The sequence below is a fragment of the Vipera berus genome (genome assembly GCF_964194415.1).
Source record: "Vipera berus genome assembly, chromosome: 4".
Lineage (NCBI taxonomy): Eukaryota > Metazoa > Chordata > Lepidosauria > Squamata > Viperidae > Vipera > Vipera berus.
The window spans coordinates 46,124,996-46,150,404 of NC_138206.1; the positions used below are offsets into that span (position 1 = coordinate 46,124,996).

Consider the following 25,409-nt stretch of genomic DNA (forward strand, 5'->3'; position numbering starts at 1 on the left):
TTTTTATAAACTAAGCAGAATTATACTTGGATGTTTGTTTCTGACCTCCAAGAAATGTCAGAACTGTAGGCTAAAAGGACAATCCCTCCCCACCCCACCCCCCAAAAAAATTCAGAAGAAACCAATGGAGGACCATCTTTGCAATTGTTGCCAAGCTATCTACACACTCAGGAAGACCCAATGTCCTAAAGGAGCCTTTTCTTTATTAAAACAAAAACAAAGATGTAAGATGGAACTTTTATAGTAATGTTCTCAGTTAAGTCAATCTCTGTGGTCAGAGTAACTATCTGAAAATTCATTAAATTCTACCTTTCTGCCTCCCTTTTGTTTATCTTTGTTCAACACATCAATTCACATCAGTAAATGCAGCTGTGGGAGGTAAGTGGGATGGATAGAATTCTCACTTTATGAACTTCTTTTAAGTTAACATTTTTTAAATTTACTTGCGGTCTTTTAGTCCTTGAAACAATCATTGTAACCCTTTTTCTCATGAATAACAATTCCACTATATACTCTGCCTACCCCAAATTAAAAAAAGTATGTACTACCCACACACAACCTGTTAAAACATCTTAAGCCATATTATACATATTATAAAATGACAAAAATGACAATGAACATGTGTAGGAATGCTAGTTACTCTACAAAGAAACTTGACTTTAAGCAACCAGTTCTTTTCTGATGTAACATTGGACAAAGCCAGAATTGTATCTATTTGCTCAAAGATATGCTCTGTACCATTACATGTGTCAAGACAAATAAAAACTGATGAAACTTCTTTTCTCTACAGATATGAATGACAGGACAAAGAAAATGGATATAAAAGCAATCATACTAAGTTTAATCACCAATTTAATATAGAAAGGATTTGGCTAACTTGTTGAGGCAGAGAAGTGTGTCTATGTGTGTGAGGCTTTGCAAGTTTTAGCTGCACTGAAGAATTATAAGGCTATGTTGCAGAAAGCTGGTAATTATGCATCAAATACCTCTTAGATTTCTGAAAAATGCATGCAAACGTTAATATAAAAATACCGTATGATAAGCGGCCAAAGTCTCTTTCATACACATACACAATTATAGTACATAGTTTTTAAAAAAGGCAAATGCCTTGCAAAAACCTGAAAATATGATGTAATCTCTAAATGTATAGAATAAAATGAATTAAAGAGGACATTGAGTTTTCATTGGCCAAATAAGCTTTATATGGACAGATCTGAAACACAGAGAACATATTTACTGTATTTGTGTGATAGAAAGAACAAAATATAAAAGAAACAGTTGACTTAAAACTTAGTTTTGCAATGTTCTTAAGGTTTAAATACATCCCTAAAGCCTGAATATTGTTCTGAAGTTTGCAAGCAGTTTATAGAAACAAATTTTCGTATACCAAGCCTGGTCATAATTTATTACTTTCTGATATTGAACAAAGATGCAAACACACAGTTAGGTAACTAACTGTATTTGAAAAAACCTTTATAACAAAAACAGTGAATTTATTTTTCACAAGCCACCGAAATAATTTTAAACCAGGGAACTTACCATCTGCCATGCCTTCCCTACGATGAGGCAAGGATGGCTGTTTTTTGGTAGGGTTAGGCCTAGGCCTTTGACTCTGATTCTGGATTATACTAGTATTGCTATCAGTAGAAAATGGGCTGGTTGGGCGAAGTTTCTGAGAAGTGGAATGTGGTTTGCCTAAAATAAAAAAAATAAAACATTCTTAAAATATTTTCATTGAAAATATTGCTTTATAGGAGGCACTACCAGAAAGGTAACAAAGGCAGCAGCATTTTATTTTCTGAGAAACTTTCAAACTTTTGCACTGCATCTGGCTAACTGGGTGATGAACTATAAATATTAATAATGCCAATAGCATGCTTGCCTACAATACTTAAATTACTCAAAGATATAATAGAGGAAAACAAGCAAAATTATGTGGAAGAAAACAACATTATTCCAGTAGAACAGAAAAGAAATAATAGAAAAAAGCAGAAGTACAAAATATCAACTTCTGATTGATAAAATGGTTTGGAATCTGCAAAAGCTCCAAAACCAATTTACTATCGTCTGGGTTGATTATAAAAAGCTATTTGACTCATTACCACAAAGTTGGATCATCAAAAGTTTGGAAAAAAACTGGTATCAGTAAAAACTTTAGAATGTTTAATAGAAAAAATAGTGAAGCAGTGAAAGATAGATTTGATTGTTGGAAATGAAAAATATGGACTTGTCAACATTAGGAGAGGCATCTTCCAGGGTGACTCATTATCACTGTTCTTATTTGTCATTGCAATGATCCCGTTTTCACTGATTTTGAAGAAAAAAATCTAGGCTATCAAGCAACAGCAAGTGCCAATAAAATTTCACATTTGCTTTATATGGATGATCTGAAGCTTTATGGAAAATCAGAAACTGAAATCCAGTTCTTGACAAATAAGATAAGAATTTTTAGCACAGATGGAATTGGCCTAGAAAAATGTGCTATAGTAGCAATTAATTGAAATAAAATCAAGAACAGTAATGGGATTGAAATGTTGAATTGTCCAACCATAAGTGAACCATCAGGACGAAGTTTACAAGCTTCTGGTCATTTTACAATTTGATAACATCAAGCATGGAGAAGTTAAAAATGTAATTAGTAAAGAATACATCAAAAGTGTCAAAAAATGCTAAAAACAAAAGGTGCAAACCCCATCAAAGCCATCAATATCTGCACCATACCTGTGACATGATATATTGCTGGAATTATTAACTGGACATAAGCTGATCTCAACAGTTTGGACCCCAAAACAGGAAAATTGATGATTATTCATTATGCATTATATCTATGCAGTAATATTGATAGATTATAGGTAGGCACATAAGGGGGAATAAACACCGAAAGCAGTGCATTTTGCCAGCAGCCATGAACCGATCATGTAATGGTGATCGGTCATTGGTCAGTGATTTTTTTTTAGCATCCTCATACCTTCAAATGGTTGCTGAACAGTAAGTCCATAAATGAGAACATACTGTATTAAATTTGGTCCAGGGTCCCCCTTTTAAATTTTGCAATCTCATGGGATTTGGGAATCGTATCTATTTACTGGCTGTTCCTGTGGTCTGAAATGTTCTCTCCTGATTTATGATAGGCACCAACTTTGTTTCTCTTTACAAAAGCTGTTAAGATCGCTTCCCCCTCTCTCCCCAGTTCTCTAATTTGAGTCCAATAATTTCAAGTTTGGTTGATATTTTATTCGCTTTTTTAATGTGTGGTTTTTTAATGTTCATTGTTTCAACTGGCAGTCTCATAAAACCAATCAATCAATCAATAAGCAAACTTACCACTTACTGCCATTAATCACAAAATTCTTGTCTGTTGCAGTCCTTACCAGAGACAAAATCTGATTTGATCGACCAGATTAGGAAATCGATACCACAGGAAGGCTAATACTACTTTTATTGAGATTCCATGTACTATAATAATAACATTGTGCTGTACCTCCTTCTTCCTTATAATTCACGGCATCTCCCTGATCCACTTCTGAATATTATCTTGTTGTTATGGACTTAAAAATACTTTCATCCTCTTTTTCCTAGGTAATGTTTCCTGCATATTTATCTCAAAAATCATCTCCCCAACTGTATACTATCCTTTAGAACAGCTTACACTCCAAGGTATGGAAGACTCTGATCTTGCTTCACTTTTTATAAGGCTTTGAAAACCTGTTTGTTTGCTTTATATGCATCATGACTCAACCTGGGCTATGTGGGTATTTTTCCTGTTTTTCTCTTTGTTGGCTCTTTTGTTCTATGTTTTTAATCCTAGGTTAGCTACCCAAAGTTGTCATTTGCAGGTTGGGTGGCCACATAAATCATTTAAACAATTAATTATCCAGTGAAATCAGTAATGCAATATTTGTGTTACTGATAGCTCCGTTGTTTTTGTGTTCCTGCCAAGTAACTGTGATATCATAATTACTTCCATTAAAATATTAGAATAATAATCTGGAAATGTTTAGATAAATAATACATATTTTAATTGTTATTTTTGTACATTTATTTTCTATAAAGTTCTATTTAATTGGTAGAAATAAGATGGTCATTGCTCATAAGTGTGCTCCAATACAAGGAGCCTAAAGGAGATTTTTTAAAAAATCTCATTAAAAAGTGAAGGAGTAATTAACAGATCATATTATAAAACTGAATTATACTCAAGCCTAATGGATGTAGGAATACAGATTTATCTGCAAGAGTGGATTTAGCATTGAATTGATGACAGATCATAAATTAATGTTAGTGCTTAAACTGTACCAGAAGCAGAGGAAGATGCCGTTTCATCCTAGTATTTTACTGCTCTGCAACATTTAAACAACTACTTAATGTTCTAAGTGCATGCTAACAGCTTTAATAAATCTGATAACTTTTTGTGCCTTACAGCAATAAGAAAAAATAAGAGGTGATACAGATGGAGAAGACTGAAATTCTAAAAAGAAATAAATTAGGTTAAATGGCTTCAATTTATTTTTTCATTAAAATGAAAAATCTCATGTTTATGAAGTTCACGATGGTTTCATCTATAATAACTGACAGAACCATACATATTTGATTCACTTGGTTTCATAAAAGAGTTCTGAAAAGAAGTACCTTAATAAGCATTTACCACTCATAGGGATATTTTAATTTTGCTCCACATGTTGGGCTAAGTAGTTGTCAACAATACTGTTGCCCTATGATTAAGGGTTAGGGTTAGCATATATTAATATTGTTTGTTCTAAAACCTAAAACTTTGTGGTTGTTAGCTGTGAAGTAGTGTCCGACCCATCGCGACCCTATGGACAACGTTCCTCCAGGCCTTCCTATCCTCTACCATCTTCTGGAGTCCATTTAAGCTCACGCCTACTGCTTCAGTGACTCCATCCAGCCACCTCATTCTCTGTCGTCCCCTTCTTCTATTGCCCTCAATCTTTCCCAGCATTAGGCTCTTCTCCAGTGAGTCCTTCCTTCTCATTAGGTGGCCAAAGTATTTGAGTTTTAGCTTCAGGATCTGGCCTTCTAAAGAGCAGTCAGGGTTGATTTCCTCTAGGACTGACCAGTTTGATCGCCTTGCAGTCCAAGGGATTCACAGGAGTCTTCTCCAACACCATAGTTCAAAGGCCTCAATTCTTTGGCGCTCAGCCTTTCTTATGGTCCAACTTTCACAGCCATACATTGCAACTGGAAAGACCATAGCCTTGACTATACGCACTTTTGTTGACAGGGTGATGTCTCTGCTTTTTAGTGTGCTGTCTAAATTTGCCATGGCTTTCCTCCCGAGGAGCAAGCGTCTTTTAATTTCTTGGCTACAGTCCCCATCTGCGGTGATCTTGGAGCCCAGGAAAAGAAAATCCGTCACTACCTCCATTTCTTCCCCATCTATTTGCCAGGAATTGAGAGGGCTGGATGCCATGATCTTGGTTTTCTTAATGTTAAGTTTCAACCCAGGTTTTGCACTCTCCTTCACCCGCAGCAAGAGGCTCTTTAGTTCTTCTTCACTTTCTGCCATTAGAGTGGTATCATCTGCATATCTTAGGTTGTTGATATTTCTCCCGGCAATCTTAATTCCAATTTTTGATTCATCTAGCCCTGCCTTTCTCATGATGTGCTCTGCATATAAGTTAAATAGGCAGGGCAACAGTATACAGCCTTGCCGGACTCCTTTCCCAATTTTGAACCAATCAGTGGTTCCGTGTCCAGTTCTCACTGTTGCTTCTTGGCCCACATATAGGATGGCCCACAAATAAGATGGTCTGGTATGCCCATCTCTTTAAGAACTTGCCACAGTTTGTTGTGATCCACACAATCAAAAGCTTTAGCATAGTCAATGAAGCAGAAGTAGATGTTTATTTGGAACTCTCTAGCTTTCTCCATGATCCAGCGTATGTTGGCAATTTGATCTCTAGTTCCTCTGCCTCTTCAAAATCCTGCCTGTACTTCTGGTAGTTCTCGATCTACATGCTGCTGGAGTCTAGCTTGTAGGATTTTAAGCATAACTTTACTAGCATGAGAAATGAGTGCAATGGTGTGATAGTTTGAACATTCTTTGGCACTGCCTTTCTTTGGAATTGTAATGTAAACTGATCTTTTCCAATCCTGTGGCCACTGTTGAGTTTTCCAAATTTGCTGGCAAATTGAGTGTAGCACTTTTACTGCATCGTCTTTTAAGATTTTGAATAGCTCAGCTGGAATACTGTCACCTCCATTAGCTTTGTTGTTGCTCAGCTTTTCTAAGGCCCACTTCACTTCACATTCCAAGATGTCTGCCTCAAGGTCAGTGACCACCTCACTGTGATTATCAGGGACGTTAAGCTCATTGTTGTATAGTTCTTCTCTGTAATTTTGCCACCTCTTCTTAATCTCTTCTGCCTCTGTTAGATCCCTGCCATTTTGGTCCTTTATCATGCCCATTTTTGCATTAAACGTTCCCTTCAACTCTCCAATTTTCTTGAAAAGATCTCTGGTCCTCCCTATTCTATTGTTTTCTTCTATTTCTTTGCACTGTTCATTTAAGAAAGCATTCTTATCTCTTCTAGGTATTCTCTGGAATTCTGCATTCAATTGGGCGTATCTTTCTTTTTCTCCCTTGCCTTTCGCTTCCCTCCTTTCCTCGGCTATTTGCAAAGCTTCCTCAGACAGCCATTTTGCTTTCTTGCATTTCTTTTTCTTTGGGATGGTTTTAGTTGTACAATGTTGCGAACCTCTGTCCATAGTTCTTCAGGCACTCTGTCTATCAGATCTAATTCCTTAAATCTATTTGTCACCTCTACTGTATATTCAACAGGGATATGATTTAATTCATACCTGAGTGGCCTAGTGCTTTTCTTTACTTTCTTCAGTTTAAGCCTAAACTTTGCAATGAGAAGCTCATGGTCTGAGCCACAGTCAGCTCCTGGTCTTGTTTTTACTGACTGTATAGAGATTCATCTGAATTAAATTCACCCATTCCTGTCCATTTTAGTTCGCTGATACCTAAGATGTCAATGTTCAGTCTTGTCATCTCTTGTTTGACTACATCCAGCTTTCCTTGATTCATGGATCTTACATCCCAGGTTCCTATGGAGAAAAAATCTTTACAGCATCGGACTTTCCTTTCACCACCAGACATATCCACAGCTCAGCGTCCTTTTGGCTTTGGCCCAGTTGCTTCATTCTTTCTCGTGCTACTAGTACTAGCCCTCTGCTCTTCCCCAGTAGCATATTGGATGCCTTCCGACCTGAGGGGCTCATCGTCCAGCGTCATATCCTTTTGCCTTTTGGTACTGTCCATAGGGTTTTCATGGCAAAGATACTGGAGTGGGTTGCCATTTCCTTCTCCAGTGGATCACGTTTTGTCAGAACTCTCTGCTATGACCTTTCTGTCTTGGGTGGCCCTGCACAGCAAAGCTCATAGCTTCATTGAATTAAGCAAGCCCCTTCGCCACGACAAGGCAGTAATCCATGAAGGGGACCTAAAACTTACAGCATTATAAAAATTAAGATCACATACACAAGATGGTGATAGAATTAACAAGCAGTCATTTAAAAACGCTGATGTTTTTTTCCACTTCTGGTGGCGACGCGACGCCGAAGACAGCCGTTTTCGGGCTGCCCGCTCCGCAGCTGTGTTTTTTCATCGTAAACAGCGCCGATCAGCTGTTTAGATGGATTTGAAGCCCCCTCCTCGGGAGAAGAGGAGGGGGTGAGGCCCCAGGTAGGGGTTGAGCTCTCCGGGGCCGCCTGAGCTGAGAGTTTGGGCGGCTGAAGGATTGAGCCCCCCCGAAGCCTGGGTTGCTCCGAGCTGCGCAGCGCCCCTGCTCCGGGATTTATGGAGCAGAGCCAGGCGTTAGCAACCACCCCTGCCAAAAGGAAATACTTTTGATTGTCAAGATGCAGGCAGAGCGGTACAGGAGGTCAAGGTGATGTGGACTCTTATCTTTACTCTCTAGCTCAATGGATTTTATAGCTTTAAAGTGAAAGTGCGCAATAAGTGAAAGTGGGGGAAGATGGCGGCTAAAACTTCTAAAGCTCTTCGGAGTGCGGGGTCTTCCCTGGTGCAACAGACCGCATTGCAAGCTTTGCTTCCTCCTGCACCTCCTCCGGCATTGACGCTTAAGGATTTACAAGATGCTCTTGGAAAGCATTCACAATTGATGTCTGACATGATGGATGAAAAGTTGAAAAAGCTGGAGGAGAAAATGGAGGAGAAAATGGAGAAATTGGAGAAGAAGATGGAAGAGAAGTTTAGAGCAATGAGGGTGGACATGTTGTCTATGATTGAATCTGTAGCTGAATGTGTGCAACAGCTGGATGTAAAAGTGAAGGATCTCAGTCAAAAGAACTCTATATTAGAAGCAAAGGTATTAGAAAATGAAAATATAAGGGATAAAATGGACGGAGAATTGAGCCTTGTTCAGTATCATCAGATGCAGTATGCTATTAGAATCAGGGGTTTAAAGGAGAATTGTAAAGAAGATTTAAAGCAGCTGATTTCTGAAGCTCTGGAAGGGGTATTGGGCCAGCCAGCATCTGAAATTGAGGGAAATATGGACAAAATTTTTCGTGTAAATTCATGGATTGCAAGACAGAGGAAGTTACCCAGAGATGTGGTGGTCTATTTTACAAAGAGAGTAATTAGAGATGAAGTCATTCAAGCTGCTTATGATACTAAATTGGTAGTGGCTGAGCAAGAAGTCTTGGTTTTAAATAAATTCCTCCGAAGATTTTAAGGAGAAGGAAAGATTTTGCATTTCTTGTACAGGAACTTAAGAAATGTGATATTAAGTTTAGATGGGAGATTCCAGTTGGACTGGTGGTGACGCATGAAGGTAAAAGACATTGTCTGGTTACTGTGGCCCAGGCACGTGATTTTTATAGCAATGTGTTAAAAGCAACTCCCCTATCATTTTTGGAAGCTGTAAAGGGATACGGCGAGGGAAAGCTTCAAGATGTTGCAGATAGACAGATAGAGGACAATGGTGTTGGAGGGGATCAAGATACAGTTTCATCGGATGTTGCAGGAGGCCAGAGGATGACGCGTGCCGCCCTAAGAAGAGCGAGACGAGAGCAAGAGCAAGACCAGCAGAAAGTTATGGAATCTCCAAAGTGTACTTACAGTGAAGCTGTGGGAGGGGCGCGGTCCAAAGAAGTTTTGGGGGTCATGACAGACGTGCTCCAAAAGCTTTGGAGCGTTAAGATTGGTGATTAAATTTTTAAATTAGAATGTCAATGGATTAAATTTATCATAGAGGAGAAAGAAAGTTTTTTTTTAATATTTAACACAATTTAAGATTGATGTTATTTGCTTGTTAGAAAAGTATATTAGGGTTATGGACTAAAAGTATGTGTTGAACTAAGAATGGGTATGCAAGCTCCTAATTAACAACAAGTTGTCTTACAGACTGCTTAAACCTTTTTTTTTTACTCTTTTTATTTGAACTCAAGGATGACTTGGAACTGCGAGACATTTGGTGCGATACATGCAAGAATTATTTTTGATCATAGTTTAGTTTGGTTGGAGATTATTAAGGTTAATAGAGATAGGCGCTTTTGGCGCGTAACTGAGAATTTGTTTAGAAATTAGAGAAAGGTTGGAGAATGTAAATAGTAGGTGAAAGTTTTTTTTTCTTTTTTTTTAAATTAATATGAATAAGGACTGGGATTAAGAAAATCTATTCTGAGTAAAGCTCTTTTTCTGTTTTCCTCTTTTTCTTTTTTACTTTATTTGTAATATTAATATTGTTTGTATTCATTTTATATGAGCTAGAGGGAGATAGAATTAATAGTTTATTGCTGATAACATAGGGGTGCTTCTGTTTGTTTTTTGATTTTATACCCTGTATTTAGCTCTGGGAAGTCGGGGGGGGAGGAGGGAATGGGGGAGAGGGATAGGGAGGGTTGGGGGGGTGGGGGAGGGAGGATTAAAGTCAAAATGTATTGTAAAACTTTTTAAATAAAAAAAAACGCTGATGTTTTTGGTATATGGTATATTACTAACTTGGGATATATGGAGAAATATGGAGAATTTTCCTTTAAAAAATATGCCAGAAGTTCTAAGAAAATTCAGGCAAAGCGCTTAGCATACAGGTACACTAAGAAGAGCTGAAGGAAGCTTCTTGGATGAGAAGTGAAATGTCTTCAAAGAAAAACAAGAAAGTCCAGGTACTTTTTGAAAAAGCACTTATGGGACTAAGAAAGTACTCTTTCAAAGGCTTTAGATTGGATTTAAAGTGGATTTAGTTTTGAAATCTTTGAACATAAATAGTTCGGAAAGCAGTTTGATTGCAAACATTAAATAACTAAATATATTAAAAGTAACTTTAATTACATATGTGGACTTTGCATGCTTGGGCTTCCAAAGGCAAAAAGGGCTACTAGGTCTGAACCCTTCTAAGATTATGAAATTCATATATAAACTGAATGTTGTCAATTTCACCAATAGTAATTTTATTATCAATTCAGATTGAGTTACCTTGGAATTTTTTTTTGCTTGTTTTTGACTTTGCGACTCACAGTTTGTTATTTATAATGTTCACAAATAGGGCTTATCAGTGTTCTTTTCCTACCTGTCAGAGAGCTGTCAAAGTTGTCCGTGCCGCAGCCTGAAGTATGTTCTAGGTCTCGTAATGGCCGTGTGATTTCTATAGCCTCTTCTTCAATATCATCTTCATCTTCATCCTCTGGAATGTCTGCTTCAAAATCTGATATTAATGTTCCAGAGACATATCCTAATGGGGGAGCTGGGGTCTGAGGTGGCTGAATATTGATTTGATTGTGCCTAGAACAAAGAGGAAGATACATATATTAAGCATTGTACTTACCAATTTATTTAAAAAGCTGAGACCATTATCTAGACAAACTTAAATTCTTTAAATTGCCATTTATGGCCATTCATGTAATTTATGTATCTTCCTTAATGTTGACTGCAGTCAGTTGGAGATATGTTTTAATGGTAATGCAGAATGAGTTTATTTTTGAGGAGAAAAATGACACTTTTTAAGGATTTGTAGGTGCTCTAAAACTTATTTTTCTTGCATGCCTATATCCTAATTTTACAACCAATTATCATCATTGTAATACACTGTATGCTAATTTGAATGTAGTACATCCAAAATAATACAAATTATGGCTTTATTCAAGCCATTAATACTCTGGATAAATCACTGTTAAAGAAAGAAAACAGTAAATTTCTTGAATATGTTTGATGCACTTGTGGGTGTATAAAAGTCAAGTCATTTTATATCCATCCTCTGCAAGCCATTTTTGATTAGCATTGAAAGCAAAGGATTTTTTTCACATTACTATTAGAGCTCAAAGGATAGCCCAAACAAAATGTTTACACAACAGTATTCTTAGTTATGTTTATACAGACATCATGATAAAGAGTAATTTTATGGCTACTACTGAAAATGATGCAGTCATTTTCTATCTCAATAATAATTTAACAGAGCCTTTTAATTTATTTAGTGTTAATTTTACCTGAGTAAAATTATTGATATATAATTTGTGTGATATTTATTTTTTACCAAATTTCTATCCCACTTTTTCAGTTTACGTAAACCCTCAAATTTCAAAAGGTGTATCAAGAAGTAGTAGAATTAAAAGCAGAAGCAACATTAAGATAAAATATTAAAATAATTAATAATTGAAATTTGCATGAGCTATTGTTCTACAGAAAATAAGAAAGGAAATCAAGAGCTTCAAGACTACAATAAAGTCCATTCTAATAATTTTGAGTCAGAAATGGGGAGCCTGATATACTCTTTACTCTTCTGAGACAAAAATCAAACAAATATTGGCTAATTCCCAATAAGAGTAGCAAAATACACCAATTCGAATTGGAAGTGTTCACCAAACACATCAACTCTGTGGACAGATACATGAAATTCACACGGGAAGATCTTAACGAAAATACCCTGGCCTTCCTGGACTATGCAGTACACGTTAAGGAAGACAGACGCCTTAACAATAAAGTTAACAGAACCCCCCCCTCCCCAATGGATAAATATTTACATTTTGATTCTCATCACCCACTGGAGCACAAAATGGGAGTTATCAGAACCTTACACCATCGAGTTGAAAGTCCGCCTACCAGCACAGATGGGAAAGAAAAAGAACTAAAACACATCAAGGAAGCCCTCAGAATCTGTGGCTATTCCAAACGGGGCCTTCATCAAATCCCAAAAAAGACCTAGCAGAAGCTCCTCCGTAGCAGGCAAAGAAGAAAACAATAAACAAAACAACGTTGGCATTCCATACATTGCACAAATATTGGAAAAGCTCCGGAGGATCTTCAGTCAAAACAACATACATGCACCCTTCAAACCCACAAATACACTAAGGCAGAAGCTTGTCCACCCCAAGGATAAAACACCCAGATACAAACTGAACTATGTGGTATATGCAGTACAATGCAGTGAGCCATGTGCAGAACTGTACATTGGGGAAACAAAACAACCACTTCATAAACGCATGGCACAACATAGGAGAACAAACCCATCAGGACAAGATTCAGCAGTCCATCTACATTTAAAAAATAAAGGCCACTCTTTTGAGGACAGCATAGTCCACATTTTGGACAGAGAGGACCGCTGATTTGAAAGAGGAGTCAAAGAGGCCATCTATGTCAAAACTGAACTCAACAGAGGGAAAGGGATACGACACCATCTATCTCCAGTCTATAACACAGTCCTTTCAGCAGCTCCAAGAAGGCTTCACAACCATTTGCACTACTCAGGTGACCCTGACAACACACATAAACCTCCAGGTGGCCTTAACAACTCTCTAAAAGTATGCAAATGACCAGCTGTCTCCATTCCCCACCATCCAGTCAGAGCTGAAAAAGCTTCTTGGATGTAAAACGTCTTCAAAGAAAAACAAGAACGTCCAGTTGCCTTGTGAAAAAGCACCTTTGGGACCTTTATTCTTTATCTTAGTCTCCAACCTCATTTTTCCAGAAAAGGTATGTAGTCTGGTGACACTCTAACAATTACACTATCCAACCACAATGTAACATAACGTAATGTAACTTAATGTCACATAACAACATAACAACTATCTCATCCCATCTCATAATAAATATCAAGAGTCTCGTTTCCCCCACCCTCAACCCTTTCTACATCTCATCTCCATGTACTCCTATGGAGGTGTTTCTCTTTCTATTCACTTGGGAAATAACAAGAAATTCTTCTGAGAAGGGGTGAGTATGGATTATATGAACTTAAGATAAGTACTTGAAGAATCAATTTCAGGGTTTTTATTGCAGGTAGATAATGAGCTTTAATTATTCCCTCCATTTTAAAGCATGTGAGCAAAATCTGTATACATTGTAAGATTAGTGCTTGAGAGGAATGGTGGCCAGACAGCAGAACAGCTGGGTTTAGAGGTAACTTGCCAGAATGCAATGTAAAATTTCAAACAGTTGTGTGTAAAGGTTTCGGTACTGTGATAAAACAAACCAGTGCACCTTGGAACATTTCATTTTAATTCCATAACATGTCAATCTGATAATGCTTGGAAAAGGTTCAGTACTTCAGCTTCTACAGGAAGCTGGATAAGAGTATTCAAGTTAAAAAAATTCTTAGGAAATGCTGGAAAATTCTCAACCCATTACAGTGGGCTCTACATATCTTTAATTTCAGTGACCACTCTCATGTTTACTATACCTTCAGATCTGTATTTAAGTATTTAAGATTTTTTAAAAGCTGGTAATTCCTAAACTTAAACTGATTCTTAATTGCTACTAAGCATCTCTCCATCAACTTTAAGTGAAATATTGAAATATGAACACATTTAATTAAGGGAAGGAAAAAAAAGAATCCTTGCAATTGTCCAAGCTTGTTTTCCTGACAGCCCTTTTTGCAGGACCATAATTATATGAGACCCAGAGAATCTCTATTTTAAGAAACTGTCTGCCAAGAAATGAAAGGATTTTAGCATTTATCACTGCTTCTTGGAGGTCACAGAAGCAGTCTAGAAACTAATTGATTGACCCTTTAACCCGTGCTTTTCATATAGTCTCTATGGATGCACCAATTCTTCCAAATTCCACAGGCTTTCAGATGATAAGGAACAAGGGAGTCAGCTTGTTCCTGCAGGATAAGCTATATATTCAGTTTCTTTTTTAAAAAGCATTTAAAAATATTTCTAGTCCTTGTAGAACTATAGTTTCTGGGCATATGAACTAGATTTTTTTTTAAAAAAACACCTATGTTCTTGCATTTGGTGCTTGTAATATAAAGAAAGCATAGAAAAAGACAAGTTGGTAGCAAATGAAACAGTATAAAGCTCCACATAATAATGATACCCCTATATTTGAAGTAAAAAATGCAATGTGTTTTAAAAACTACTTCTTCTATAGTTGCCATTCCCATTGATTCAGAGTGGCTACACAAAAAGTGCAAAGATTAATATACTCATATTATTTCTGCATGAAAAAACCTGTACTTTAAGAGAAGTCAGTTCTTTTTTTTGAAGGGCAGACACAATTCTGCCATATAAAAATATTAAATGAAAGGAAATTCCTTATATTTTTTCTCCCATTCTAGTCTACTCTTCCACTCCACCTTGGGCATAGCATTTTCTTTATGAATACAACAGGAAAGAATGGATTCCACTGCCCCATCACTTGGTTTCACTTCAATAGGGTACTGTAGCCCTTCCAGCAATTCTCTGTTGAAGTCTTGTAAATATAGAACCAGTGAGTAAAACTTGAGCTATTACTCAGAAAAGGAGGATTGCCGCAAAAGGGAAAATGACCATTTACACTAATATAATAATTATTACTATACTAATTAATATTGTAATGATGCATATTTTATTTAGGAATTGATAAATCTGTAGGTTACAGTTAAGAATATAAACAAAAGTATTTATATGGCAATTGTCTTTTACCGAACTTAAAGTTCTAGAACAGGCATGTCAAACTCTTGACGTCATGTGATGTCGCACAACTTTTTCCCCATTGCTGGCAATGGGGTGGGCGCGGTTTTGGCGTGACGCATCCGGCCTGCGGGCTGGCAGTTTGACATGCCTGTTCTAGAATGACTAGATGAAAAGATTGAAGTTTTATTCACTTGGAAACCATATTTCACACTATTTGTGAAAGGATGCTTAGGGTCACAACTTTGTAATAAATCATGTTCAAATGCCTGGATTTTGTACTTTGGAAACCCAAGCATCCACGATCAGTTTGTTGGATGAAACTATTAACAAAAGCTACATATGTGTTAGCATTCTTTCAAATATAGTTATTACTACCTATAAGCTGAAAAGTAAAATCCTAGAAAAGCTTCAGTTTGACATTATAAAATGCTTTAAAACCTTGGGGCAATAGTATGTATGGTACATCTTGTAATTCAGTCCACCTAAACTATAAATACTTTACTTTATTCTATTACAGCTTTATATAGGAAAAGGTAAAGGTCTCCCCGCACATGGGTGCTAGTCGTTTCCAACTCTAGGGGCCAGTGCTCATCTCTGTTTCAAAGCCGAAGAGGACGTCTCATCTCTGTTTCAAAGGTTGTCTGAGGACGTCTCCGTGGTCATGTGGCTGGCATGACTAGATGCCAAAGGCGCACGAAACGCTGTTACCTTCCCACCATAGTGGTCCCTATTTTTCTACTTGCATTTTTGCGTGCTTTCGAACTGCTAGGTTGGCAGAAGCTGGGACGAGTAACAGGCGCTCACTCTGTTACGCGGCAGGTCAACTTTGAACTGGATGCAAGCAGGTATAGCTTCTCCAATTAATTGAAAAAGATGCCCCTTATGCATATATTTTTAAACTTTCACTCTAATATAAAACTTATCCATGCAGATTTTCAAGAGGTCTACAAATTTTCCATAATCGTTTCTACAGATACAGTTGATGGTTTGTACTTGATATAATGTAGTTTTGGAATGGAATATATGAAATAGCAATTCAAACATAAAAGAAAAATGAAAGAAATACTTAGTTGGTCACTACTTGCTTACCTGTAACCTTTTTCTCCCCACAACTCACTAGTCCTTATATAAGAAGTATATTTTATATATCTATTTTATGGGCTTTTGAAATAGGGGAGGCAATGGGATCCATTTTATAACTCACCTTAAACAAAACAGATAATTTTATTTTTTAAAAAGAAACAGCCATTTAATTCAAGAAACCTATTTATTAGTTGGCAGTTTGAGTGATTAAGCCATTTATGTCATGATTCTGTCAAGAAGAAATAATCTGCATCTATCCATTAGATAGCTAATCTAATTAATTCTTCATTATACAGTTATGTCCATCTGCTGAAACTAGGACCTATCTGTCTTCAAATCATATGCAAGTGAATTTTGACGATGGCCACATTTACCATGCTTGCTTGGCTACATCAAACTGATATGCCCTGGTCAGCTCATCAAGATGGGCCTGAAGCATAGGTTGCATTTCTTCTCTGGGAGAGGGAGTTAATGTCGCAGTGGACTGTTGTCCAAAAGAGATTGCAGGGGAAGAAGCCACTCCTCGGACAGGAGGTGTAGGAACTCGGTCATCTTCTTCAAGTTCATCCTCCATTCCCTGATGCAAGTAGGTCTGGACTGGTAAAGGTGGGCACCAATCATCACTGTTGTACCTACAAAATAAACAATTTCGGTTCACGTTGGAGTCTTAAAATTCTAACAATTATGTAATAAGAGATTGTCATTAAGGGCACTCTGACTTAAAATTCTGCTCAAACATGACATTCACAGGGTGACTTTCTAAATGTTCAGACTAACAAGACAGTTCTGTTATGAAGTTAACACTGGAAGTGTCGTACAGGGGAGAATAAATGTATACCGCATTGAATTTCTGCAGGAAAAAGGTAAGATGTAAACCTAATAAAATAAATAAGTTAAAGGGTATTTACTAAGCAAAGTATTAGCATACGGTTGTAGAATCAGAATAAACATGCCACTTCTTTATCTCAATAAAGTTAAGAGTTATCTTTCCTTCCTTTTCAAAAATATTATTCTGACTTGATATTTCTGATAGTGTTCTATTCAACAATAAAAAGCATGCTAGTGTTATTAAATAATCCTTCCTTTGGCTGCCATGACCAGCAATGTCAAGCAAACAAATCATTGTGCAAACTATGGGACAAATGCAGAGGTGTGTTTTACTAGTATTACTTATATCTGGACAGACAATTAATGTTAAATATTTCGAATACCTGATTTATAATGGCAATTGAGACTGGAATTTCTGTAACTAAGTGATGTGATCATAAACTGCAACTGCATCACTTGCGGTCCCAGTTGCCATTGTTAGCTGAATTTCACATTGATAGGGGAGCAGGTTTCTGTTAGCTTCCCACAACCAAGTCAGTGAGGAAGCTGTGCAATTTTAAGCTGTTTGCAAGTTTGCCCGCAGGTAGATAGGTGACTGCTGCCAGTCGACAGAGGGTGCGAGGAGATGCGCAAAAATGCAAAAAGGTGCAGAAAGGCTCAGGAAGGGTGTGTGAGTGTGTGCAAAGTGCCAAGGTGGTGTGGAGAGTGTGCAGGATTGCGTGGCAGTTGGGGGACGGTGCATGATGATGTACAAGGGTTTGAGGAAGAAACAGGAAGAATGCACAAGGATGAATGGAGGTGCACGACGGTGTGAGGGAAATGTGGCAAGGCCTAGGAGAGTGTGTGAGGATCTGTGAGCATAAATGAGGATATGAGGGAGGTGTGACAAGTCTCGTGGAGGATATGTGAGAGTACAAGAGAAATGTGTTGAGGCTTGAGGAAGATGGGGTTCAAGTGCTTGGCATGGTTTAAATGCAGATGGACTGGGGAAGGATGCACAGGTGGGGGAAACTTACTTGAGTGTCTTGTAACTTTCCCTGCTAGCTTTTTTTGATTTTCTGGGAAAGCTGGCAGGGAAGATAGCAAATGGCGATCACTAAATTGTAAGGCATTGCAATTGATCATGTCTAATCTTGTTGCAAGTGCCCATATTGCAATCATGTGACTGAAAGTTGCTGGGACAGCCAAAATACTGACGACTGGTCATAGCTATTATTTATTCAGCACTGTCATAACTTTGAATGATCTCAGAATGAATGGTTGTAGGTCAAAAACTATAAATAATTCAAGGCAGCAAACATACCAAACATTCCTTCCTCCTTTTCCCCACAAAAACTTTGTGAGGTGAGATGGGCTGAGAGAGAGCTCAAAGTCACCCAGTCAGCTATCATGCCTAAGGCAGGACTAAAATTCACAGTCTCCTGGTTTCTAGGACAGTACCCCAACCACTGGTTCACGTTAATTGTTAACACAACAGGCATTGTGACTGGAATTTCTATCTCTAAGCAATGATATACTGTATAAAGGGCTTGGAGTTGAATAAGGGTTCTATTTCATAACAAAAATTAAGCACTACTTGAATCTTAAAGATAGAAGTTGGACAGCCATTTTTGGAGGAAATATTTTAATTTGGATTCCAGTTTAAGGTGCTCGGGATTTGTATTATATAGCATCAAAAACTAGCATATGACTCTACCCACTACCAAGAGTTTGACCTTGACTGGCTCAAGGTTGACTCAGCCTTCTATCCTTCCGAGGTTGGTAAACCGAGGACCCAGATTTTTGAGGAAAATATGGTAACTCTGTAAATGGTTTAGAGAGTGCTATAAAGCACTATGTAGCGGTATATAAGTCTAAGTGCTATTGCTATATGCAAATATGTATTTAATGTATGTATACAACATACAAATACATTTGAGTTTTCACATAAATTTAAATATATGAATCACACTGCTGGCATGGTAGCTAGCTTTCAATTTTTGATAAGCAGATGAACAACGTATTATAAAGTATGGGAATCCTATGATTTAGAAACTAAGTGCGGCTATCTGGAGTTCTCAAATAGATCTCTTAGATACCCTCTTAGATCTGTGAGGTCCATGCTATTGTTGTTTATTATTTAGCGCTACATTTTTTGAGAAATAGAATCTGGAGAATAAAGAAAGCATACTGGAAATGAAATGGCATTGCCAGTAGCAATTAAGTATATAAAAGGAACATTCTTATCATTGGAAATTGAATCTTCCCTTAAACTTTCAGTACTGTAGAGAGATGAAAATGTCCATTTGTAATTGAAGTATGTGGAGCTCAGGATTACTGTTGTAATAAATGTATATGAAAACTCTTACACCTACCAGCTCTCTTCAAACTTCACAATAAATGGCTGTCCCACCCGATGGACTTTAGCTGTCAGGTACTGGATTCAAAATTGTTCAAAGGAAAATACATTACCCTTGTTCTTGTGGATCCACTCCATAGTGTTCTAACTCTGTTCCTGGAAGTGGATGTATTGGAGGAGGTGGAAGAGGAACACTGGTCCAGGCAGACCCATTATTTTTCTGAGTCTTGGAAGTATTTTTGTTTTTCTTTTTCTTTCCTCCTTTCCCACCTGAAATCAAGAAGCAGTACAAAAATAGGAAGAAGCGAAGTTAATTATTTACATATTTCTACTTCCACAAAGAGTTTTGATTCCAGATGGCACATTTAAAATAAGAGTGAAAGCATGAAAAAAAATTGTTCTATTTTTATTTTACTAATATCAGCAAGCAAAATGTTACAGCTGACATAAGTTAGAAATAATAACAGAGTGGTGTGGCGTGAAAAGAGCCTGTCTAATTGTCAAGCGTTACTTCTTTTCATTTAACAAACTCCATACAACTTAATCACAAGGAATCATAAGTGGAATAAAAGTTAAAATGTTCTTTCTGTGTCGAAACTGTATTTATAGATTTATTTTGTCTGTTTTAAATTTTCATGCAATACATGTTAGGGAAAATAAAACACCAGAACAAAGTGCTTCAAATCACAGAGTATTTATAATACTGTTTCTCAGGCAGACTTCTCAGTTACAGTTGCAAGAAAAAGTATGTGAACCCTTTGGGATTATGTGGTTTTTTGCATGAATTGGCCATAAAATGCGCTCTAAACGTCATGTAAGTCACAACTATAGAAAAACACAGTCTGCTTAAAATAATACTACACAAACATTAGCTGTTGTCATGTTTTAATTGAAGATAAGATGGAAACATTCACAGTGCAGGGTGGAAAAAGTATGTGAACCTTTGGACTTAATAACTGGTTGACCCTCCTTTGGCAGCAATAACCTCAACCAAACGTTTCCTGTAGTTGCAGATCAGACCTGCACAACGATCTGGAGTAATTTTGGACCACTCCTCTGCACAAAACTGTTTCAGTGTAGCAATATTCTTGGGAAAGCATACAAGTAATTCAACAAAACAATGGCTTCAACAGAACAGAATACGCCTTCTGGAGTGGCCCAGTCAGAGTCCTGACCTCAACCCGATTGAAATGCTGTGGCATGACCTTAAGAGAGCGGTTCACACCAGACATCCCAAGAATATTGCTACACTGAAACAGTTTTGTGCAGAGGAGTGGTCCAAAATTACTCCAGATCGTTGTGCAGGTCTGATCTGCAACTACAGGAAACGTTTGGTTGAGGTTATTGCTGCCAAAGGAGGGTCAACCAGTTATTAAGTCCAAAGGTTCACATACTTTTTCCACCCTGCACTGTGAATGTTTCCATCTTATCTTCAATTAAAACATGACAACAGCTAATGTTTGTGTAGTATTATTTTAAGCAGACTGTGTTTTTCTATAGTTGTGACTTACATGGCGTTTAGAGCGCATTTTATGGCCAATTCATGCAAAAAACCACATAATCCCAAAGGGTTCACATACTTTTTCTTGCAACTGTATTGAGAACACAATCCCAAATATGATTCATGTGGCTTATTTCCAGACACAAAGCCAAGTGTAGGTGTTAAACTCTAAAAAAACTCTTTATTACTAGAATAGGTTTGCAACATTCAGCTAAAAATGCAAAAATAATGTGTAAGTGTAATATTTTGAATCTATTCACTTTCGTAGCCTCCCTCCCAATTATGAAAAAAAAAGATTATACCTGAAGAAATGAACAGTGAGGAATGGGAAATAATAGATGAGAATATATGCACATATCCATGATGAGATTACATCACATTTTATGGAAATTCAAAGTTAATAACTAATGTTCATACTATATTTGGTCATAACATGCTATATGCCAAAGAAGAATGAAACATCAAACAGAGTTAGACAATCAGACAGAAGAATTCTGAACGGGTAAAGGTAATGGAGGGGTTATAGAAGATACACATATATAGAAATAAATATAAGAGTAATAAAAACAGAAAGTGACAAGACAATAGAAATACTAAAAATAACTTCACACATTTTTAATATTTGATTTTTTTTTAAAAAAGGCATGCATACGTAATATAATTTGGTACATTGCAGTGGGATTTTATATTGTTATTTATGTACTGTGGCCCAGCCTGATGGCATTTACAATAAATACACTGCAATATCCAGTATACTATCTTTGCTTTATGTTTGGATATAGTTCTAAATATTTTAAATGCTTATTTTTCAATTCTAATATATTTCTACTACTGAATTTATTGATATACTGGACATCAGAGATACTGTGATGCTACACGAGAATATGCGTCCAATAATAGTATATATACAATAAAAAAACCAATCATAAATATCTTTAGAGAAAATCAAAGCTGTAAAATGATTAATTTATAGAAAGGAAGTACTGCTTCAGAAAGGTGAGAATTTTATGAAATAAAATTTCCACTCATGCTGAAATATATAGGAAACAAATTCATACATAATTCATATATTCTCTAAATTAGCTTCTTAAATTGAGCAAATAAAGTATATTTTTCAAAAAAGCAAAAAAAATTGTATGATTATATATGACTCAGGTATGTTTACACGAAAGTTATACCCAGTAACTGATCACATATCTTGAGCCTTAGGTTTAGAAAATTGAATTAAAAATAAAAACTACCTTCTTATATAAATTGTATTCAACCAACCTGAGAGGCTGTCACTCCTTTCTGAACTGTTGTGAGAGCTGGTGGTGCTGAAATCTTGTGACTGGTTGTGTGGCATTCTATTAGACAATCCCTCAGCCAATCGGTAGTCAGGGATGTAAAGCAAGGCTAAGGGTTAAAGGGCAAAGGTCATAGTACCTTCTTGTGATTAGTTTAGCACATGCACAACATGCAGTTAACTCATAATCAGCTTATAAGTAAGATGTATTAAATATTTAACGTAGTGTATCATATTGGTAAGAGGATGAAATGCAGATATATTAAACTGGCAAAAGATGAAAGAAACTGAAATAGCATGGTCCAATTAATTGTATTTGTAAAGTTTTAGAATACATGCAAGATACATTAAAGGAAGTGGGAACAGAAGAGGGTAAACTATAATTTTCTACCCACGCAGAGAACATATTCATAAAAGAAAATTAAGAACAAGAATCACCATTGTTGCCTTTGCCCTGATCTGGAAGAGAGTAACCAAATCCCATTAAGTCACTTTTCTGCTGAATTGAACTTTTCCACTGAGGATCTGGTAAATCAACTGCCAATTCATGGATGCTGTTTGAATGCAGTATTTGTGTTGTGGCATATGGAGTAGCTTGTGTTATTTGGCTGGTACTGTTGTAACTAGTTTTGGTACTGAAGTCAATGCTGCTATAAATGGCTCCATCAGAAAGCATTGTGGCAGTCTTATCACCTGGCATTGGAGGTAGCACATCTGTGATGCAAACAGAGAAATGGAAGGAAAAAAAATAGTATTATAAAGAAAAAATACTAAGCTATCAAGGTTTTAATATGAAAAATAAATATATGATGCTGCGCATTTGGTTTTCAGCTGAGACAGTTTCCATGAGCCAGTGAAGGGAAAATGATGTACAGCCTATGCTTTTCTATCAGCATCTTTGACAACTTTGCACTTGTCCTTCACATCTCACTGCTTAAAGCCATATTTCCTCCATATCTTCAGCTGTGAAAATGAAGCTTGGAATATTTTTGTCCTGAACACTATTTCCAATGTCGTGCTCAAGGGATATGATAAAAATCACAGAACAATCTCCTTGTACCCCCCCTTCCATCTTACGAGTATTGCACAAACTACTGAATGAACACAGCAATATCTTCAGTTACTCTTTTGAAAAAGTCTTGGTCAATACTATTTTAATGTATTTTTAAAATCATGCATAATTTTAAGAAGACAAAATAAAAGAATAAATTATTTTGGAATGTTTTCCTTTTTCCTTTTGAAGAATTTCATCTAATTAATTGAGACTCTGCTAAAACATAGAGTTACTTTAAATTTAATATTAGATAGAAGATGAAATGATTTGATTATTTGTTAAAATTATTTTAATCTACTAAGTGAAGTACAAGGGATTAAACCTCTGGTGTCCAGTGACTGACCCTGATTGGATTCTGTAATAAAATTAAGTGGCCAAATCTTATTTATACCAAATAATTATCACAATATTAATGTTTACCCTAATGCAGTATATGAAGTCTTTTTATTTCATAAATAAAAAGCATAAACCAAATTCTCTCATGGAAAAGTGAATAGTTAAGAGTAATTTGTGAAAATCATTTGCTTAGGAAAAGAAATGAAATACCTGGATATACCATGAGCTGTCTGTAGCTTGACAACAGCATTTGTGAAAAACAGTATAATAAAAGAATAACCATTAATTATTAAACTGAATATCACATTAAATGTGAAAGGTAGCCAAAAAGACAAATATAGAAATAATGAATCAGAAATCAAGTTTCCAAACTAAAATAATAATATTCATTCATAGCATTTTTGTATCATGGACTCTGCAGACTCAATGCAGTTTAAAAGCTAATACTTTATTCTGCTACAGAAGGCCCACCTTGACCACCTTCCACTTCTGAGAACCACTCACAGACAAATAGATGAATTGTATAGGTTCAAAGAAAAGAATGATCAGGGGACTAAATATTGACTGAATGAATCAGGAATGTTTAACCCTGAGAAGAATGAGGAAGGATATGTTTGCGCTTTTCAAGGACCAGAATAGATGTTACACAGAAGAAAATGAAGAGCTACTCCCACTTGTTCCAGACTGCAGAGACTTAATTGCAGTGGTGGGATTCAAATATGTGGGCAACCGGTTCTCTGTGTGGATGCCGCTTCCGGAAGTCCATTGTGGCCTGGGCAACAAAAAATTAGCTACTGGTTCTGCCAAACTGGTGCAAACTGGCCGAAACCCACCACTGCTTAATTGACTTAATTTTGAAAAAGCCAGAAATGTTAGAATTAAATTTTTAAACATAGGAGCTCTGTAATAGTGGAGTCAATTACTTATAATATACTTTAATTCAGATTCTTGCACTGAACTGCTAACTGCAGAGTAGAATGCTAAAGCCATGGTGCTGACTGGGACATTCCATTGCTAGTTTTATATCTATTGAAAGTGATTGCACTGACTTTCAATTAACTAATGATTCCTGTTTAAGCTCTTGTTTATGATATGTAAGGCCATAATCTAATTGGAAGTGATGGGCATGGAACTAGGATATTTGATGCCAGTTGTTACATATTTAATCAATCAATGGGATTATTGCAAGAGTTTTGATTTATATGGTTAGAATTACAGATTTCAGATGGCTAAACCTTAGCAAGACTGAGTGGCTGTAAATTTTCAGTAATTTTGGATGTCAGAGGTTCTATGTTTGGTTCTGAATGGCACTACCCCTTAAAATAGAGCTGTTGTATAATTTCTAGGTTCATAGCTCCTGCCTGAAGAGCCACAGCTTGGACCACCATATGCATGGTCACCTCTTGTTTATTTATTTCTTAAATTTGTATACCATGTGATTCTCTGGGGCTCACTGAGATTACTGCAATGTGATTTACATGGGACTATCCTTGATACAATTCATTACTCTGCAAGCTACCCTGGATGGCAGTGGGTTTCTAGATGGAATTCAAGAGGCTGGCTATCACCTTTAAAGCTCTGCATGGCTATAGAAGATATAGAAAACTTTTGTATTAATATATAGTGTAACAATATATCATATTATTACTCGTACTTTTTATTTTCATTCCTTATATTTCCATCAACATTTCTAACAAACACGTCGCACAATGAAACAATGTATCCTGCCATAAACATCCTACATATTAAGAACTTGGAAAATGTACCTCCACGACCAAAATTCCCAAGATCACTTGGTCCATTGGTACTGTTGTTAACAGGAAGGCTGGTAGCAGGCCAAGAATCCGCAAGCCAAGGATAACTTGGGTCACTTGCATTTAACAGCCCTGGCCGACTAAAGAAATCCAATAATAAAGTATTAATGAGAGGAATCTATGCAACTGTAAAAAAGACATTCAATTTGCTCCACGAACAGTTGTAACAATTCTATGAAATTTGTAAAGTAATTTTATATTAAAATGGGGAAGTCTCTGCGTTTAAAAATTTTCAGAGTAAACTTGGATTTTGTATAAGCCAGACACACTGCCTGTAAAAACTGGTGGCATAC

The 25,409-nt window shown here is 36.6% G+C and overlaps 1 protein-coding gene across 1 annotated transcript in view; it reads right to left on the bottom strand.

Annotated features, from left to right (window-relative positions):
• Nucleotides 1-25,409, bottom strand: part of ROBO2 (roundabout guidance receptor 2) — a gene marked incomplete at both ends in the record, with an annotated part of 410,756 nt that overhangs the window by 49,853 nt on the left and 335,494 nt on the right. Inside the window, 7 exons of the mRNA XM_081326352.1 lie at nt 1,540-1,695; nt 10,560-10,771; nt 16,335-16,592; nt 19,240-19,396; nt 21,897-22,022; nt 22,351-22,626; nt 25,069-25,196. Coding sequence (XP_081182478.1) covers nt 1,540-1,695; nt 10,560-10,771; nt 16,335-16,592; nt 19,240-19,396; nt 21,897-22,022; nt 22,351-22,626; nt 25,069-25,196 — 1,313 coding nt within the window. The remainder of the gene's footprint in view (nt 1-1,539; nt 1,696-10,559; nt 10,772-16,334; nt 16,593-19,239; nt 19,397-21,896; nt 22,023-22,350; nt 22,627-25,068; nt 25,197-25,409) is intronic.